General features: G+C 43.8%; 1 protein-coding gene across 3 annotated transcripts in view; it reads right to left on the bottom strand.

Annotated features, from left to right (window-relative positions):
* ABCA2 (ATP binding cassette subfamily A member 2) overlaps positions 1 to 20,352 on the bottom strand; it is a 104,376-nt gene that overhangs the window by 74,566 nt on the left and 9,458 nt on the right. For all 3 annotated transcript variants that reach the window (XM_033138284.1, XM_033138283.1, XM_033138285.1), the window contains exon 2: positions 3,154 to 3,247. In XM_033138284.1, coding sequence (XP_032994175.1) covers positions 3,154 to 3,247 — 94 coding nt within the window. The remainder of the gene's footprint in view (positions 1 to 3,153; positions 3,248 to 20,352) is intronic.

Below are 20,352 nucleotides of genomic sequence, written 5' to 3'. Positions count from 1 at the left end.
CAGGTCCTACTCTCCAGAGCAGCAGAAAACGAAGTTGCTCCATCTTGCATACCCATCTTGCATACCCAGCTCCCTCAACTGTTCCTCCTAAGGCTTGGTTTCCAAACCCTTGGTCATCTTCGTCGCCCTCCTCTGCACACATTCCAACTTGTTAATATCCTTCTTGAACTGTGAGCACAATGAGACACGGTACCAGGGATATTTTCAGCCGGAACTTAGTTCCGGTCTCTCTCAGGTGGGCGGCATTGCCATTATAAGAGAACAAGGGAGGTGTTCATGAGTTCCAACTCCTCTTTTTCTAGAAAAAGAGCATGGCACAGTACTACAAGTGTCGTCTGACCAAGGCAGAAGAGAGTGATACTATTACTTGATACACTTGATTGGGACACAATATTTCTGTTGATGCAGCTTAGAATAGTATTCCTTTTTTTGCTGTTGCATGACAATGTTGACTCATGTTAAGCTCATGGTCTACTAAGACCCCTGGATCCTTTCCACATGCCCTGCTGTCAAGTCAGGAATTCCCCATCCTAGTGTGCAATTGTACATTTGTCCCTGTTCAAGTTCATTTTGTTACTTTTTGTCCCAGTCGTCCAATCTGTTTTGGTCATATTGAACCCTGGTTCTACATTATGAGATATTAGCTAGCCCTCCTGCTTGACCTCAAAGCATTTGCATGTGTAGCTTTCTGGCAAAGAAGCTTTCCAAGCAACTGAAGCATGGAAGGTAGTGCCAAAAAGATTTGTTGCAAAGTGGTTACTTAAACTCAAAGGGGCTCCTAACTCCACGTAAGGACAACTGTTAACAGCTGTGGTTGCCACCATGCTGATCTTGAGACATTAAAAGATTTCTACTCATGTGCGACTCTTTCTGGGAAAGAGCTCTTCTGGTCCAGCATCTAATCAGTTTCAGCTGGCAAAAGCTCCGAGCTCCTCCTGATCACCTGCTATACGAGATTCTTTTTAAGTGGAGGGCCTCCACAGCTGCATAACTGCCAAGTTATGACCTTCCACGATTTGGTTTGGCTTCTTGGCATGTTATGGTCTCTGAAAGCAACAGACATCCTGAGTGTCTGGCAACTGCTCTGGTGGTCTGCAAACATACCAGGCAGCAAGAGCCACACATTCCTATGGATTTGTTCAATCCTCATTTAAAGCCATCCAAGCTGGTGGCCATCACAGCCTCCTGAGGGAGGGAGTTCCATAGTTTAACTATGCACTGTACCAAGAAGTCCTTTAAACAAAAAACAAATCAAAAAAGTGTTCTGAATCTTCCAACATTCAGCTTCACTGGATGTTAACAATGAAGTTGTGAGAGAGGGAGAAATTTTTTTATCCATCCACTTTCTCCTTGCCATGCATAATTTTATAATTTCCTGCACCACACTGTGACAGTAGGGGAGGCCTTGGGCCTGATCAAGCTGCAGGGCTCTTCTCATGTCCTTTCTGTGCTCTCAGTTTCCAATCCACTTCAAGCAGAGTAGGTGTTTCTGTTCCCTCTGTGGAATGATTAAACGCTCAACCAGCTTGACAAGCTGCTCTTGGAGAAGGCTGATCATTACGCCTCTGTGTGAGTTGCTGCCCTTGAGCCCACTCTTCTCTATTCAGTATCTAGGCCCAGAACTGTAACTTGTGCAGATGCATCGAGAGAGGTGCCTCATCAGTTTTAGCATTCAAGAAGAGAGATTGAGAACGCCTCTCCAACCAAAATTCAGGAACCTGCAAGCTCCTCTGTCTTCAGGCTGCTACTGATACCTCCTCTCCCCGCCTTGAGCAAACTTGGGCTTTTGCAGGCAAACACTGAACAGGTGTGAAACATTTCACAGAGGTAGCACTGTGAAAAAAGGTTTACCCCTGGAGTTTCTTTTTAAATACATTTATTGAGTTTTTATGGTTGCAAGAAAACCCACATCATTTTGTGTTACACACTGAAAAAGAAAAATGACCAAACAGCCCACCCTTTTGTCCAATCTGAAGGCATATTTCAGATCTAAATAATAATAATAAACTTCACATAAGCACTCCAGTGGAGGGAACCTGAACATTGTTGATGTCAATATAAAGGAAGACATGAACACAACCATCTATCAGGCAATGCAGCAGGTGTACTTTGTCCCGCAGAGCCTTTGTTTGTGTGCTGAATAAGTGGCCACAAGTCAGCTGCAAAAGCTTTTCTGCCCTACAGGCACATGAAGCTTTTGAGTCAGTTTAACATAAAGTGCTCTCTCCCAAATTGCATAATAGCATTTTATTTGCACATTTAAACACTTTGGTGTCGCCCACCCCCCGCCTAATTTCAAACCATCTGTATTCTTGCTGCCGTGAATATGTAACCCACTAAACATTTCCTATCATAAACCTTTGGCTGTGTCCACTGAATATACCTAAAGAAAGAACATAACAAGAGCCCTTCTGGATCAGGTTTATGCCCCAACTAGTCCTGCTTCCCACAGCAGCCAGCCAGATGCCCCTTATGGGAAACCCAGAAGCAGGACCTGAGCACAAAGGTTCAGGCTTCCAGCAACTGCTAACAATGCTATTTTGGGTGGTGGTGGTTTTTACAGCCCAGTATTTTCTGTTACTTCCTACAACTATCTCCCTCTCATAACCAGGTAACTTCGGCACAGCCCCACTGCATGTGCACAAAGGAGCCGTGAAGTGCACATCTCCCTCCAGCAAGCAGGCGAGAAAGATTTATCCTGCTGATTTATCCATCGGTACATTCAAGGCAAACTGCACCTGTAGATTAAGGGATTAGCTGGATCTGAGAAAATGGAAAAGTCTCAAATTCCACTCCAGAATCATTGAGGGTGATGGGCTGCACATGGGGGTGGTTAACCTTACAAGGTTGGCATGTGGGGGTCTCTTTCCAGGTCCCCAGAGCATGGGTAGGCAAACTAAGGCCCGGAGGCTGGATCCGGCCCAATCGCCTTCTCAATCCAGCCTGCGAACGGTCCGGGAATCAGTGCGTTTTTACATGAGTAGAATGTGTCCTTTTATTTAAAATGCATCTCTGGGTTATTTGTGGGGCATAGGAATTCGTTCATTTTTTTCTTCTTCAAAATATAGTCCGACCCCCCACAAGGTCTGAGGGGCAGTGGACTGGCCCCCTGCTGAAAAAGTTTGCTGACCCCTGCTCCAGAGGGCTGCTTACCTTCTTTCACAGGGATGGTGGGTTTCTTCTGTCGTAGCCCCAGCAGAATGAAGAAGAGGACCAAAGGGATGAAGATCTCGAAAGCCAGCACCCACTGGGGAAAGGAGGAGGAGGAGGAGAAATAAGTCACAGAGACCCATAAACAGGAGCAGCAGCACCCAAAACTTTGCCAGGGCCTTCCCCCCAACCACCACCAGCGCAGATCTGTACAGTTAAAAAACCCAGAAATAGCAGATACCTATACACTTGTGTGTGTGGGGGGGGGGGGCGCTTTGGCTCACAGAAATTAAACAAATTCATGAGGGAGGGGGAGAGGATCTATCTTTGAATATTAGGCTTGACGGATGCATGGAGCCTCCCTTTTCAGGAGCTGTCTATCCCCTAATAGCAGATGCTGGAGAAAATGGCCAGGGGAGTCTTTAGCATATGCACTGCCGGGGTGCAAAGATCCGCCCAGCACCCCCAAATTTAGTTTAGCCCCCAAATTAACTTTTATTATGCTTATGTCAGACACCACACTTACGCCTTAACTCTTGTTTACGAAAAAGAGAGGAAAAAGAAACAAACTTTTTAATTTGCTTATTTATTTACAATACACTTATACATGTGTATTCTACCTTGATGGCAGAAAGTGAGGAGGAATTAAAGAACCTTTTAATGAGGGTGAAAGAGGAGAGCGCAAAATATGGTCTGAAGCTCAACATCAAAAAAACTAAGATCATGGCCACTGGTCCCATCACCTCCTGGCAAATAGAAGGGGAAGAAATGGAGGCAGTGAGAGATTCCACTTTCTTGGGTTCCATGATCACTGCAGATGGTGACAGCAGTCACGAAATTAGAAGACGCCTGCTTCTTGGGAGAAAAGCAATGACAAACCTAGATAGCATCTTAAAAAGCAAAGACATCACCTTGCCGACAAAGGTCCGTATAGTTAAAGCTATGGTTTTCCCAGTAGTAATGTACGGAAGTGAGAGTTGGACCATCAAGAAGGCTGATCGCTGAAGAATTGATGCTTTTGATTTATGGTGCTGGAGGAGCCTCTTGAGAGTCCCATGGACTGCAAGAAGATCAAACCTATCCAAAGAAATCAGCCCTGAGTGCTCACTAGAAGGACAGATCCTGAAGTTGAGGCTCCAGTACGTTGGCCACCTCATGAGAAGAGAAGACTCCCTAGAAAAGACCCTGATTTTGGGAAATATGGAGGGCACAAGGAGAAGGGGACGACAGAGGATGAGATGTTTGGACAGTGTTCTTGAAGCTACTAACATGAGTTTGGCCAAACTACGAGAGGCAGTGAAGGATAGGCGTGCCTGGCGTGCTCTGGTCCATGGGGTCACGAAGAGTCGGACACGACTGAACGACTGAACAACATACATGTTGAGTCTGACAAGTGCCGCCGCTGGCATGGCACTTCTTTGATAAATGAGCACACAAAGTCAAAAGTCCTTTAGTGAAACAGTAGGTATACATTTCAGTAATACCTAAGTATGTATGCATTCTGTTTTTCTGGCTTGATCAAAATTATTTATTATTTCATAACAGGTAGATAGTTAAGAGCTTAGGCGGCTTCAGTGGAAGGCGCCTAGCGCCCCCCCCCCAATTTGGCGCACGGGTCCCCACACCCCTTACAACCCCCAGGGAAAGACGGCCCTGAAAAGGGCTGTTGCTTCCCCTGCTCAGTTTCTGGCTTCTCCAAGGCAAATGGCTGACCACTAGGGGAAATGGGACATTGGGCTAGACAGACCTTTAGTGAACCCATCTGCTATCTTTACCCTTTTTCCTTAACTTTATGATGGCTGCTATAGCAAGGAAGCCCCTCCCATGGGGAAGGGTCATAGCTGAGTGGTAGAATGTCCACTTTGCATGAAGAAGGTCACTGATTCAATCCCTGGCATCTCCAAGTAGAACTGCTGAGATCCTCCTCATCTGAAACCTAGGAAAGCTACTGCCGCTCAGTGTAGACAATACTGGCCCTGGCTGACCAATGCTCTGATTCAGTGTAAGGCAGCTTCCCAGGTTCCCTTGCCTCTACATATACAGCTAAGTCCATGCACATTATAAGGACAATCAAATCCTGGTTTCTTCTTTTTCCAACTCAGTGGTTCTGATTTCACTTCTTTTACCATCTACTGAAGCTTCACCAGCTAGTCCTGGGCCACTGGGACCATCAGAAGCTCCTGCTTAGGTGCTAATTTTAATTGTGCTGTAATTAACAGATCCCATCTCAATTCCCAGCCTGAAGCTTCTGAAACATCGTTTACGCAGCCCCAAAGTAAGATCAACCTATCCAAAGGTAACCAGTAAGAAAGAAGTTACAGGTGGGTAGCCGTGTTGGTCTGCCATAGTCGAAACAAAATAGGAAATTCTTTCCAGTAGCACCTTAGAGACCAACTGAGTTTGTTCTTGGTATGAGCTTTCGTGTGCATGCACACTTCTTCAGATACACTGAAACAGAAGTCACCAGATCCTTAAATATAGTGGGGGAGTGGGGAGGGGTATTACTCAGAAGGGTGGTGGGAATGGGTGATCGGCTGATAAGTGTGGAAAGCCTGTTGACGACTCTAAACGGCTGCAATTAGTCTTGCAGGGAAAGGCAAGGGGTGAGATGGCTAAAGATAGCTTTGTTATGTATAATGAGATAAGAATCCAATGTCTTTGTTCAAACCAGGTTTCTCCATGGTTTTAAGTTTGGTGATTAGTTGCAATTCAGCCACTCTCACCTAAGAGATCTACAGCAAACCTTTTTAGAACTAAAATATCCACCTGATGAAGTTAAACAACAGATCGACAGAGCCAGACTGATACCCAGAGAGAACTTGCTGCAAGACAGACCCAAAAAAGAAAATAACAGAACACCACTAGTCATCACATACAGCTCCCAAGTTAAAACAGTACAATGCATCATCAGAGATCTACAACCTCTCCTAGACAATGACACTTCTCTTTCTCAAGCTCTGGGAGGAAGACCCTTCATCGCCTACAAACAGCCACCCAATCTCAAACAGCTCCTCACCCACAATAATACAAAAACAGGACTCAACATGGACACTGGTACCAGAGCCTGCAATAAACCCAGATGCCAACTTTGCTGCCACATAAACCCGGATAACACCATTACTGGTCCCAACAACATCAAACACACCATCTCAGGACTATTTAATTGCTCATCTTCCAACATTGTGTATGCAATCAAATACCAACAGTGCCCTTCAGCTCTCTATATTGGACAAACAGGCCAAAGGATAAATGGACATAAATCTGATATCAGGAATCACAAGACAGAGAAACCAGTAGGAGAACACTTCAATCTCCCAGGACATTCTATAAAAGATCTCAAAGTAGCTGTCTTAATACAAAGAAATTTCAGAAATAGACTGGAAAGAGAAGTGGCTGAATTGCAACTAATCACCAAACTTAAAACCATGGAGAAACCTGGTTTGAACAAAGACATTGGATTCTTATCTCATTATACATAACAAAGCTATCTTTAGCCATCTCACCCCTTGCCTTTCCCTGCAAGACTAATTGCAGCCATTTAGAGTCGTCAACAGGCTTTCCACACTTATCAGCCGATCACCTATTCCCACCACCCTTCTGAGTAATACCCCTCCCCACTCCCCCACTATATTTAAGGATCTGATGACTTCTGTTTCAGTGTATCTGAAGAAGTGTGCATGCACGCGAAAGCTCATACCAAGAACAAACTCAGTTGGTCTCTAAGGTGCTACTGGAAAGAATTCCTATTTTGTTTCCAGTAAGAAAGAAAGCTTTTATTTTTAGCTAAAATGAAAACTTTGTCAATTTCTCTCTCTCTCTCTCTTCTCTCTTTCTTTCTTTCTATGTTTCTTTTACTTATTGACATTAAAATGCTTGGTAAGTGCAATGCCACAACCACTCCTAAACTCTGCCAGCAATGAATCATCCCTATTTGCATCCCACCAAGAACATGCAATGGCAAGAGTGCACAGTATATCACCACGCCATCTCCCACCTAGTCCAGCATCCTTACTGTGGCCAACCTGATGCCCTTATAGGAAGCCTGCAGGCTAGACTTGAGCACAAGAGCCCCCTCCCCTCCTATGGCTTCAAGCAACTAGTATTCAGAAGCACTGCTGCCTCCAGCCATTGTGGCAGAACAGAGCCATCATGGTTAGGAGCCATCAACAACCCTATCCTCATTCATGAATTTGTTCAATCCTCTTTTAAAGCCATCCAAGTTGGTGGCCATTGCTGCCTCCTGCAGAAGCGAGTTTGACAATTCATCTCTGCACTGCATGAAGGGGAGCTTTCTTTTATCTGTCCTGAATCTTCCAACATTCTGCTTCCTTGGATCCCCATTACTTCAGTGGTATCTCCAGCTGTGTACAATACTGGACAAGAAGAACCACAGCAAAAAGGCAATAATAATAATAATAATAATAATAATCCACACTTTGGCACTGGCTGTGTGGCTTTTCTGTTGCCTTTTAATCTTGGGTGATTTTTAAATGGATGATGACAGCGGTGGCATCTAGCTACTGGTTAAGTGGGTCAGTTTTGGGGCCCTGCCCAGCCACAACAGAGATGCTAGTGTCGCAACAGAGGGGGGAAATGGTTTTTAAACAAACAAACAAACAAACAAACAAACAAACAAGGTGTTGTGTGTGGCACTGGCACAGGCCAAATAATTCAGAGCATGTTTTGTAGAAGGCGGCGGCAGAGAATATCCTGACACATTAAAGAGCATTGTCGTGATGACTCAGCACATTTATCCAAATCACTTCGTGCTGCCAAGACACAGCGTCAAAGAACCACCACCATTAGTACTCACCAAGTAAGGAGTACCAGTGCCTCATTTTTTAAATTTATAAAACAACTATATATGCCCTGGGGGTGGGGGTTCACAACCATCAGCCACACCCAGGCACAGGACTTTCAACCTGATAAATTTGGGTGTCCTCTGCCTCTGCACTGCAATTCAGAACACTTTCCTATCAAGGCCTACTGAGATTCAGAATTTCAATTTCTAAATGCAAGGGGTGCTGCTTTGGACAAAATGATTCCCTGCAGAGGGCATGTTTCCACTTAAGGTAAGAATGTCCCCTGGCATGCAAATTTTGGGCCGCTGTTTCCGAAGAGGTAACATGAAGTTTTACATGCCCCGTTCAAGCCTCCTGCAACTTGCCCTTCTCAATTTATGGGATGATCAAACAGCAACATTCCTAAGCAACTTCTTACGTGGGTGCTGCCTATAATGAGAGAACCTCTTCACCCCATAATTGGAAAGCACTGCAGGACTTTAAAAGGTTTCAGTGCGGTGCAAGAATACGTGGACTCTGATTTACTGCAGTGAAAACAACTCAAAAATCACGCATTTCTAAGGGTAAGGAAGACTTGGAACATTTTCTAAGCCGTTTGGAAGGATTTATTTTCTTACACATCAAATTCAGACACACTGTACAAAACTCTGAACGACAAAATTTTGTTTTCATTGTGTGTTTTCTACATCTACTACTACATCTACACACACACACAAAAAGAAAGGAGATTGAGACTAGGAAGAGCTTTCTAACATAAGAGCTGTTCAGCAGTGGAAGGTCATGTAATCAGGGATTATTTAGCAGCAATTCCTACACTGCATGGCATTGGGCTAGACGACCTTTGGGAGTACCTTCCAACTCAAAAGTTCTATTGTTCTCACATAGCTGATGGAACATTTTCTGGTTAACGTCAGCTGGTAATGGCTTTTTGTCAATCATTTTTATCTAATTGTTATGTTAGGGTTTTTTCTGTTACAAGTGCAAATTTTAAAAATGGACTTAATTTAAAGAAGTCCTGATGCACTTTAATTGGGCACTCTGATTTTGCCGGTGTGAGTTTGGATCCAACCAGCAAAACAGCAGCAGCCTGGAAGCGGTCTTGGAGATTTTATCATAGCATAAACTTTCGTCTCTAAGAGTGCAACAGAATTATTTGCTGTAATTAATACAGAAAGTTCTCTCCCACCCCTCCCAATCCTGCTCCACTTCACCAGCAGGTGGTGATTTTAAGATGTCTTCCGGAAATATGTATGTGTGGGGGGAGAGGAAACATTGGGGGATTCGCCAGGCTTGGTTGTTGGATTAACTTTGAAAGATAGCTTTCTTTTCAAGACGTTGCATCCCCTCCCATACACCTACAGGTACTCTCAGGAGAGACACTGAGTCAGCCAAGACGCCCCCCCCTTCAGTCAAAAAGGCTTTCAGAGTGGCTTAAAGTGTAGTCAGTTAAAACAAGGCATTCCCTGCCTGCAGGTTTATAATCTAAAGCAGCACAACCCACAAGGGAATGGGAGCAGAGAAGAGGAAAAAAGCAAGCTCAGGCTCCAGTTCTTAAACAGTAGTACTTATAATGAACAGGTGGTATAAAAACAGTTCGGGGGAAGGAGGTGTCTGATGGAGCTGGTCTTTCAGCAGAGCTGAAGGAATGACTGCTGACAGGTGACAGCTAATAATAATAATAATAATAATAATAATAATAATAATAATTTATACCACCCTTCATCAGAGGTTCACAGGGTGGTTTACAATTTAAAAGCATAAAAATATGTAACATAATAACAAATAAAAACATCTGAAGAGGTGTGCATGCACACGAAAGCTCACACCAAGAACAAACTTAGTTGGTCTCTAAGGTGCTACTGGAAGGAATTTTATTATTTTTTATTTTGTTTTGACTATGGCAGACCAACATGGCTACCTACCTGTAAATAAAAACAATAACACCAGTCAAAGGCCTGGTTAAAGAGGAACGTTTTCGATTGGTGCCTAAAAGTGTATAATGAAGGTGTTTTCCCATCTTATATTCCTCTTAAGACTTCGTCTCCAGACCCTTGATCATCTTAGTCCCCCTCCTGTGCACACCTTCCAGCTTGTCAACATCCTTCTTAAATTACAGTGCCCAGAACTGGACACAGGACTCCAGGTGTGGCGTATGAAGACCCGTAGATCCCTTTCACACATACTGGTATCAAGCCAGGTGTCCTTCATCTTATATTTGTACAGCTGGTTATTCCTGCTTAAATATAGAACCTTACATTTTTACCTATTGGTGTTCATTATGTTAGTTTTGCAGCACACTGTACTCAGAAGTCATGCAGATTGGTTGGCATAATTGTTAAACTGGCCTTCATCCTAAGAGGCAAACTCCTTCCAAAGTCTCCTCCAGGGAAGCAGAATCTGCTCCTCTCTGCAACCAGCCCAGCTTGGGTTTCAACCATTGTTCTTGGAGATTGCCCCTCCCGTTGTTTACTTGTTGTTGGAGGGGAGAATTCTCTGACAATTGTCACTCTGTGCCATGAAACATTAACACCCATTTTCTTTGCCAGCTTCTGCCAGGCAGTGTCAAGTTCAGGGTGGGGTAAACTTGTTTTGCTTAGATTTGAGAGATGTCACTAGCATTTCTGCTCTTGCTTTTGAAAAAGCAAGAAAGAAGGTATGTGCTGGTAGCAACAAGCCAGAGTTTCTCATTTTCTCTCACTGAAATTCTTTCCATATAAACCACTCTGAGGAGTTTTCTTTGGCAGCAGTCGGTGTTTGTGTGTGTTATAATCAATTTGTATATAAATTTTATGGAATAAAAATAAATAGAAGCTTCAGCCTAAACTTGCACCTTCTCATATAAACTAGAATATGCCACAGGCATGTTGCTCCCATGTCTTGAAAGCACCCAGCAACACTCCCACAAGGAACCATAATCTGGACACAAAAATGATCTTGGAAGGACAGAGAAAGTTTCAGTGGCCTGAAACTCCCACCACCCCCAACAATTGATAATACTGGCTGGGGTTAATGGGAGTGGTAGTCAAGTGTGATGTAGTGGTTAGAGTGTTGGAATAGGGCCTGGGAGAGGTGAGGGTTCGAATCCCCACTCAGCCATGAAGCTGACTGGGTAGCCTTGGGCCGGCCAACACCTCTCAGTCTAACTCACCTCACAGGGTTGTTGGGAGATTAAACAAGGAGGGGGAGGACCATGTACGCCAACTTGAGCTCTTTGAAGAAAGAGGAGGGTTATAAATGCAATGAATAAATAATAAATAAACATTCATCTGGAGGGGATTATGTTGGTTGTTGCAGATGGTCATTAAAGCAATGTCCACCACTTGTTTTTGCTATCTGTATTTTAATAGATTTGTGGGGGGCAGGCTTTACATTATGTTACTTCCACTGTAGCTTAATTACTTTTAAACGACCATTTTTTATATGTTTCTGGCTTTCTACGTTTTAGCCATGCTCATTTTAATTCTTTGTAAGCCTCCTTGAGACCTGGTTCTTGGAAAAAATGTGGGGTATAAACAAAATCAACAAACCAACTGCACGCTTCCCAGAGTGTAGTAGTTATAGCCCCCATGGGGGTCATCTGCCATATACTACAACATGGCAAGCAAGGTTTGATCTGCTTCTTGGGAGCTGGAGCTGCAAAGCTGTATGAGCTGCAAAGGCCTTGAATCTGTGTGTTTGCTGGCACAAACCCCTCTTGGGTCAGCCTTCAGCTGTGATATGGGGATAATCATGGTCACATATCTCTATTCCTTGCAACAGCCTAGCAAGGAATAGAGATGACCAAATTGAGCATTTAATAATATCGACAGAGCATCTTAATGGCTCACAGTACTTGAAAAATTCCAGTTACATGAAGTGCAAAGAGAAATGAGGTCCTTAAGACTGACATAACTTACCGGTATCTGAGATTCAGAGAAGGAAAAATCTAACACATCTGGAGAATTAAAACAATTTAAGCTTTTCTCTCTACCCCCACCCCCCAAATAATGGGAGAAAAGAAAAATATAGATTTTTAAGTTTAACCATTTGCTGGATCTATGGGGAGATCTATTTAGCACAGGTGCATGAGCAATTGAAACAATGTTTATATGAAGCAACAGTTTATACAGAAAGCTATTTATGGTTCACATTGTCCAATATCAATTTTTGTCTTCTTCACAACAACTTTATTATTTGTACCCCACCCATCTGACCCCGTCCATATATAACTAAATATATTGATACAGTATTTTCCCCTTTTACTATGTCAACCCTTTAGCGAGCACATGATAAAATTCTGCTGGCAAAGCACTAGCCACAAACAAACCTATTAAAATACAAGTACAGTACAGTGGTACCTCAGGTTACAGACACTTCAGGTTGTGGGATGCTGTCAGTCAAGTCCCACATTCTAAGGGAGGACCAACTGCCAGTTAGTCTTTGGTCTGTTGGTTAGGCTGCTGCTGCTTAAAGATGTGTTAAGAGACTCACTAATATAGTTTATATCTTTTGTTTTGTAACCTAAATATGTACATGAATGAATCTGTCAGTAAATTACTTTACTTTGGTTATTAATCAGATTCATGTGTACCTTTATTTTGAGGGGGATAAAGGGATTGACAATCAAGAAAGGACAAAAGACTCAAACGAGTCAGCAATCCGCTTGCCGTTGTGCAGGTTTAAATAAAGAACGTTTAACTCTGCTACTATATTATATAATCGTTCCCACACAGGTTACATACGCTTCAGGTTACAGACTCTGCTAACCCAGAAATAACGCTTCAGGTTAAGAACTTTGCTTCAGGATAAGAACAGGAGTCGTGCTCTGGCGGCGCAGCGGCAGCGGGAGGCCCAATTAGCTAAAGTGGTGCTTCAGGTTAAGAACAGTTTCAGGTTAAGAACGGACCTCCGGAACGAATTAAGTACATAACCAGAGGTACCACTGTAGTGGTTATGGGTAAACAGTTATGTGCAGCTGGTACTTTTTAAACTAGGCTCCCTATGCTTTTTTGTGGGGGTGGTGGTGGTTGAGATGCCAGTACTCATGTATTGATAAAAGTGGTGTGGGTGCCAGCACAAAATGGCTGCCACGGGCAGTGAGGGGAAAGTTGCCAAATTGGTCACAAAAGATGCCTTGCCAGCTCCAATAGCACTTTTTATATTTATGAGACCCCTCATAAAGCAATGTCTCTATTTGTCAAACAAATAAAAAGAGGGAGGAAAACATGGCTTCCACCCCAAAGGATTCTGGGAATGTAAAAGGTAACCCTAGTGATGAGGCTGCTGAGAAATCTGACAGAAATCTCTCACTCTCTCACCCCCCCCCCCAAAAGCTACAGTTCTCACAGAAGAAGAAATGACTATTAAATCAGTTTTAAATCTGTGGCATTCTTATGCGGAGGATTCAGGGTATGATTTTTGAAGTGGCAACCAAAACAGCGAAGAAACCACAAGGCAATATTTCCACAGGATGTGGAAACAGTGTCGCAGCTCATGAATGTGTTTAATTTCACATGATTTTTACACCTTAAAATGGATGCCTGAGGACTGGCTTATCACAACGATTGGGGGGGGGGGGAGAGAGAGAGAAAGAAACTGAAGAGGAGCGATCGTTCCTAACCCAACCTTGAGGCAAATCCAGCCTTCAAAAGCCATGTGGACTTGTGGATACACACATATATACAAACACCCACCCCATAAATCTACATGGAAAGATCGCCAGTTCAGGAACCCATGTTTGAAAACATGTCAATTCTCCACAAAGGCCATTTCACTGCACCAAAAGAGAGAGAGAGAGAGAAAACAATTAGGCCATCCTCGAAATGTGTGTCAAGTTTTCATAAAGGCTGCTTTAGCAAAAGAAAAACACCACATTGTGCAGTTCTTTCCATAAATATTTTACTTTTAAAAACAAACACGTAAGGTGTGTTTTTGGAATTTAGATGTGTTTGGGATCTTTGTCTGGTTGGGGGTTTGTTTGGGATGTGGCTTCTTTGACACCCCCTCCCCCCAAAAAAGCCCACTGCACTACAAGGACCCAAACCAGGGGGGAGGGAGAATGGAAACTTTTTCATATTTTTTTAAAAATGTGAAAAAGTAGAGCTTTGCATAAACCCAAAGCTAAGAATTTTGCATAATCTTATTGATTAACTTTGATAATTGCTGTCTATGTTCAAGTGAAACTGTTTTGGCAGGGAATGGACACAAATACACCTTCCAGACAAAAAAAAAAGTGTCTGTTTCAGGTCACAGCAACTCTTGACCCTGTTTTCTCCACCACCACCCCTCTCTCCCCCCCATCCCTTTTTTCTTGCTGGCTCCCACTGCAAAACAAGCCCCAGCCTTATAAAGAAGATATTCTTTGCTGCGTTTCCATAGCAACAGAATCTGGTTTAGAATTGCAAGCAGCACAAGCACACAACACTCATCACCAACAACACAACCACAACACCACACACACACACACAATCACATGGCGTGTCAAGTTGGTATTAGACTACAAAAAAAAACCTATAAGGCAAAAAAGGAGGGAAGAGAAGAGAGGTGTGCACGGTTGCCAACTGACCAAAAGAATTACTGACCAGGCTTGTTCTTGTGCCTGCGACAGCTGCTTGAATTGTGCAAAATCAGGTGAAGCTGTTCTTGGCATAGAGAGATGCCACCATGCCTGGATAATGGCTGTAGATGGAGGTGCTGTTAACTACACAGGAGCAGTGGCCAGTAAAAAGTTGTCAACCCTATAGGTGGTACAGGATGAAACCTTCTAGACAAGATTCTATTTCTGAAGACAAAACAAAAAATGAAAGGTGGGAAGGAAAATAGCAGGATTTGGGATATTTCCTCTGCCACCTCCCCCCCCCCTTCTGAGGCTACAGGAGGTAGGGTGGCTGTGTGGTTAAATAGTAGTACTGTAATTCACTGGAATTAAAGCAAAAGCTCATCTAGCTCTGCATTCGTCCCCCATCAAGGGCCAGACAGATCCACCTGGGGAAACTTGCAATATAGTGGCTCAGCACCAGCAAGATTTACCTGAAGTAGATTTAGGGCATACCAAGAGAAAGACGTTTCCAGTCAATTCACTTACGGAACACACTGCTTTGGCAAAGGGGCAGGACACATTCAAACCGAGGAGGAAGTCTTTATCTGCAGTGATACCTAAAAGAGCAATTTTCTCAATACCAAACACCTTGGACCCTTCAATGACCAGATGAAGCCTTGTTGGTGGAGTTACCACTGGAGGCTGCCAGGTTGTCACTGACCCTAGACAGGGCCTGTTCAGTGGTAGCTTCCCAGTTGTGGAATGCCCTCCCCTAGTGAGGTCTGTATCTCTGTCCCCATCATTATTAACTTCCAGGAGTAGGGTGTTAAAAACACTCCCGGGCATTTGGTAGCTAAAAAAGCGTGTTCCAGCCAACCCTGATATCTATAACTGCTTTTAGAACATCTTGATCTGTTTTAGAATGATTTTGCTTTGTCTTTGCTTTGTAATAGCTTTGTGCCTTCAAGGGGAGCAAAGGCGAGATATAAATTCAATAAAGAATGATAAAGAAAAGAAAATAACTGTGATGAGAAAATGACACTTCCAGGTTCAGAGGTGGTCTACTTCAAAATGCCAGCTGCAGGAGGGTAACTGCAAGAGAAGAGATGGTGCCTTTCTGCTCTGCTGCTGGGCTTCCCAGAGGTTCAAAGTTCATAGCAGTGAGAAACAAGATATGCTCGTCTCATCCAGCTGGGTGGTTTTTGTTTCTGTTTAAGTATTTTCTAGTGGACTTTACAAATGCCTGATTTTCAACATGTCACCTCTACTTGGAGAAAGGTCACCCTTTTGCAATGTGAGCATGCCTTTTCACCCCATTTCCCTTGCAGACAGGGCTGCGATTAACATTCCCTTCCTTGTTCCTAAGCCAGTTCACGCCCAGGGAAAACCCCCTCCTATCCAAACAACAGCTCCTTTGCTCTATCAACCAACGCCCAGAGTCGGCACCTGTTCCACTTTTGTTGTGTGGTGCGGAAATGGTTCCAAAGCTCCCACACAGAAAGGAGGAGGAGAAGAGATGGGCATCTACTAAGTGATAGCTTTTTCTCTCTCTCAAAACTCCCTCTCACATCTCCATGGGAACAGCATGGGGAGAGTGGTGCCTACCCAAGGCCACCTGTTCCTCTAGATTAGAACAAGTCAGGAGTTCAATGCCTTTTAGCTGGAACCTCGACCTAGAAACAGGCCGGGTTTTTAAAGTACTGTATTGGCCTGGCTTATAGCCTCACTTTCCCCCCAAATTCTGACCGTGGAAAGTTAAAATGGGGCTTATATTCACAACCTTATGGTATGCAGTTAGGAGTGCAGGGCAAACAGCCCCAGGACCCCGGCTCCCCCCCCCCCCGTATGCGGCCAGGAACGGAGTGGATTATATTCGGGTATTTTTTTTAAAAAATTCTCCCTCCCCCCTCCAATTTTAAAGGTGCGGCTTATATTCGGGTGCGGCTTCTATTTGGGCCAATACGGTAATAAAAGTTAATGGCTCTTTTGTGCGAAAGCAGAAAGCGTTTGGCCCAAACAGTGTGAGTCCTACTCAAGAGCAAACCTCTTGAGTAATGGGCATGGCCAACTTAGATCCATTAAATTTCAATGACTATACTCCCCTCTGGGACCACATTCACAAACAGTCATGGTTTCTCCCAAAGAATAATGGGAACTGCAGTTTGTTAAGGGTGCTGAGAGTTGTTTGGTGACTCCGATTTGGCAGAATAGTGTAACAATCAATCTCTCTTTATGGGTAACTCTGGGAACAGAATGGGTAGCTCTGGGAACAGAATAGGTTTCGCCCAAGAACTCTCAGCACTCTCAACAAACTACAGCTCCCAGAATTCTTTGGGAGAAGCCATGGCTATTTAAAGGGGCATCATAGTGCATTATGTAAATGGTGTGAATGTGGCCTGAGTCACGCCATTTCAGACTGCAGGTGGGGAATGAACATCAGTGGGAAGTGCACCGCTGTCCCACTCAGGTCCTGCTTGTGGGTTTGCCATTGGGACATCTGCTTAGCCACTGTGGGAACAAGATACTCATCTAGATCAGTGTTTTTCAACCTTTTTTGGGCAAGGGCACACTTGTTTTATGAAAAAAATCACGAGGCACACCACCATTAGAAAATGTTAAAAAATTTAACTCTGTGCCTATATTGACTATATATAAAGTAATTCTCTTGAATAGGAATCAAATAAACACAATTTTTCCCACAGCACACCAGGCAACATCTCGCGGCACACTAGTGTGCTGCGGAACAGTGGTTGAAAAACACTGATCTAGATAGACCCCTTTTGGCTTGATCCAGCCAGGCTCTGTTCTTAGGTGGGGGTTTGTCGGAATACACTTCGTGGATCCGTTAAAGATCCGCGGTTATTTGTTTATTTTAATAGTTATTAAGAATTACTTTTCGTATCCTTACATCTAAAAGTGAAAGTGAAAGTAAGAATGAAGAGTCACTTTGCCATTAGGATTATTCCGCCCTTAACTTGTAGTCCCGGTAATGTTTCAAAGTTATCAATGAACGTTAATCCTGCTTCCCGCCTTTTTGGAGGGTAGCAACAGTGGTTTTATTGGTTGAATTATTTGTTGTGATGTCATACCTGTTCCTAAATAAAAGGCTGAGGCTCCCCGCTTAGGCACGTTCATTCTTTTACGTTTTGTTTAGTTGAAGCTTAGTTAAGTTTAGTTTAAGGGTTTTTGGGAGCGGGCTGGACGGGCTGGATGGGTTTCTTTTAGTCAGGTTTAGTTTGCGAAAGATATTTCGGTGAGGGTTTTAGTTAGGCTTTTAGGTTTAGCCTAGGGCTAGATTTGCGGAAGATATTTCGGTTTAGTTTTATTTAGTTAGTATCGCGGAAGAATTGGCGCGCAGGGACTGAGAGCTTAGGGAAACTTAGCTTAGGGCCAGAAGACGAGCCTATGCGGGTTTTGCAAAAGCCACTAAAGATATATTCGGTGTCTGTCGTCAATTTGGGGAAAAGGGAAAAGGTCTTAGGAATTTTTAATTTCTGCCAGAAAAATCTTATGCTTAAACAACATCCTTGGTTTGGTTTCTTTTATTGCTAAACGTTAGTGCAGGAGGTTACAAGTAGTTCCAATTCAGATTCGAGGCATCCATTAGTTTTCGAGGCGTCTATTTTATTTTGAGGCATTCATTCACTCACGCACCTTCGGAGTCATTTTCCGTCTTACTCAGCTACCTTCGGATTGTGAGACTTGGCCGGCGCCCGTGCTCATAAGCACGCGGAACGCTGGCCGCTTTTCCCCCGCAACTGGTACCTCGTGCGTGGGCAGCTTAAGCTCACGCACGGGGAGCTCCAGCACCGAACCCCGGCAGGGGTTCATACAACTGAACACTTCTTCATATACATAAAAAAGAACGAAAACATTCAGTTGTCTCCAACTAAGTTCTCTACTCAGTAGAACCACTGAAATTAATGAAACTAAATTAGTCACATCCATAAACTCCAATGGGTCTACTCTGAGGAATAACAGTGGACGCAATCCATTTCCCCTTAAATGCTAATTTTCTACATGCAAGGATTCTTGTGTATGTGATGGTGGTGGTGGTGGTGCTGCATGTCCCAAGAAGAATTCAGCCTAAACAAAGGTTTTGTGAGAAGTAGACCCCGGTGGGGAAATACAGCTTAAGGATTTTCTCTTCCAAAACAGCGCCTCCAGCTGCCTGCCCAGTAACCAAAAACCTGAGCTGTAGCTCAGTGGTACAGTGGTGGAACATTTGCTTTGCATGCAGCAGGTTACAGCTTCAATCCCAGGCATTTCCAGGCTGGGAGAGAACCCTGCTGCACTCACTTCCGGGTGTGCAGCGTTCAGGAGCCAAAACGTTCGAGTCACGAGGCGTTTCGGGTCCAAGGTACGACTGTATTCTGAACAATGCTTTTCATAAAGTAGGGGATATTAGGGATGAGTTCATGGAACCAAGGGGCCGATGGCCTGAAAAAGTTAGGGGACAAATCCATTAATCCCATATTCATCACCCTCAGCTGAAACACAACTTTGCATTTGTCCCCCCCCCTCAAACCAGAGCTTAGATTGGATACTCCTCAGGGAAAAGAGCTGTTTCTGATACTTGGTGTACCTTGGTGGCATTAAATACAGTGTTAGAAACTCAGATGTATAAACTAGGCGCCAAATGGCTCCTTAAACCAAGGTTGCAGTTGCCATTTTTGGACAAGGCAGATCGAAAGTCTTATTTTTCAAATGTTGGGCTGACTGCTTGATTCTTAGTTAAACACTTGGCTAGTTCAGATGACAACCTTGAGCTAGGCTGAGAACTTAAAGAAGAAAAGTCACTTAATCCAGGGCCAGTCTGCATATATATTTGCCAATTCCGACCTCTTTTTCTTAATGGTGACTGCTCCTGCTCAGGCTGCACAGAAAAAGCATTTTGGTTCCAAAAATTCATTCTGATTGCGCAGATAAAATAGAACTGATAGAATTCTACAGGATGTGTCACTAGTGTTTGAAAACAGTCCAGATCCAATGATCCCCAGATGGTGGAGATGTCAGGCACCATCCTGACACCCAGGCATCTTCACTTTGTTGCAAATGCACCTGGCGCTGGCTAATTTCGAACACCCCTTAAATAAATAAGAATTCAACAGGCAGCGACCACACAGAGGAACTCCACTTAATGGCTTCAAAGCCTCATGCTTTCAGCTTTCTGACTGGGAAGAGAGCCCATGGAACAAACACACAGTGTGCCTTTAACAACCCACACGAGCTGCCCTGGCAGAACTGGGCAGGACCTATTGCTGCAGTTACTGCTGCCTCAAGTAAAAACAAATCCCCTTTTGTCCTTGCTGCCAAGCCGACTTTAGCAAACACCCGCACACACACCTTCATAAAAACAATAACCAAACAAAGGGACTCATTTCAAGCTGTTGAATACTTTCAAATCTCTACCATCTTTGCTATTTATTTCTACGGCACTTTTCAGAGGGTGCAGGCAAAACAGCAACACACAACACACATGGACATATAAGGGCCAAAGTCCATTGGAAGAGCATACAATTTGCATGCAAACGATCCCAGGTTCAATCCCATGTATGTTCAGGTAGAAAGAAAATACTTTCAAAGGAAGAAATAGTGTCACTCTCTTCTGCCTTGGTCAGGCCCCACCTGCAGTCCTGTGTCTGGTTCTGGACACCACAGTTTAAGGGGGATATTGACAAGCTGGAAGGTGTGCAGAGGAAGGCAACCAAGATGATCAGGAGTCTGGAGACAAAGTCTTAAGAGGAACAGTCGAAGGAGCTGGGTCTGTTTAGCCAGGAAAACAGGAGACTGAGAGGTGATATGCTAGCCATTTTCAAATATCTGAAGAGCTGTCACTTGGAAGACAGAGCTAGCTAGTTTCCTGATGCTCTGGAGGGTATG

This window comes from Lacerta agilis, chromosome Z, assembly GCF_009819535.1.
Source record: "Lacerta agilis isolate rLacAgi1 chromosome Z, rLacAgi1.pri, whole genome shotgun sequence".
Taxonomy (NCBI): domain Eukaryota; kingdom Metazoa; phylum Chordata; class Lepidosauria; order Squamata; family Lacertidae; genus Lacerta; species Lacerta agilis.
Note: the sequence above shows the minus strand (reverse complement) of the source record. Positions and strands in the feature narration are given on the sequence as shown.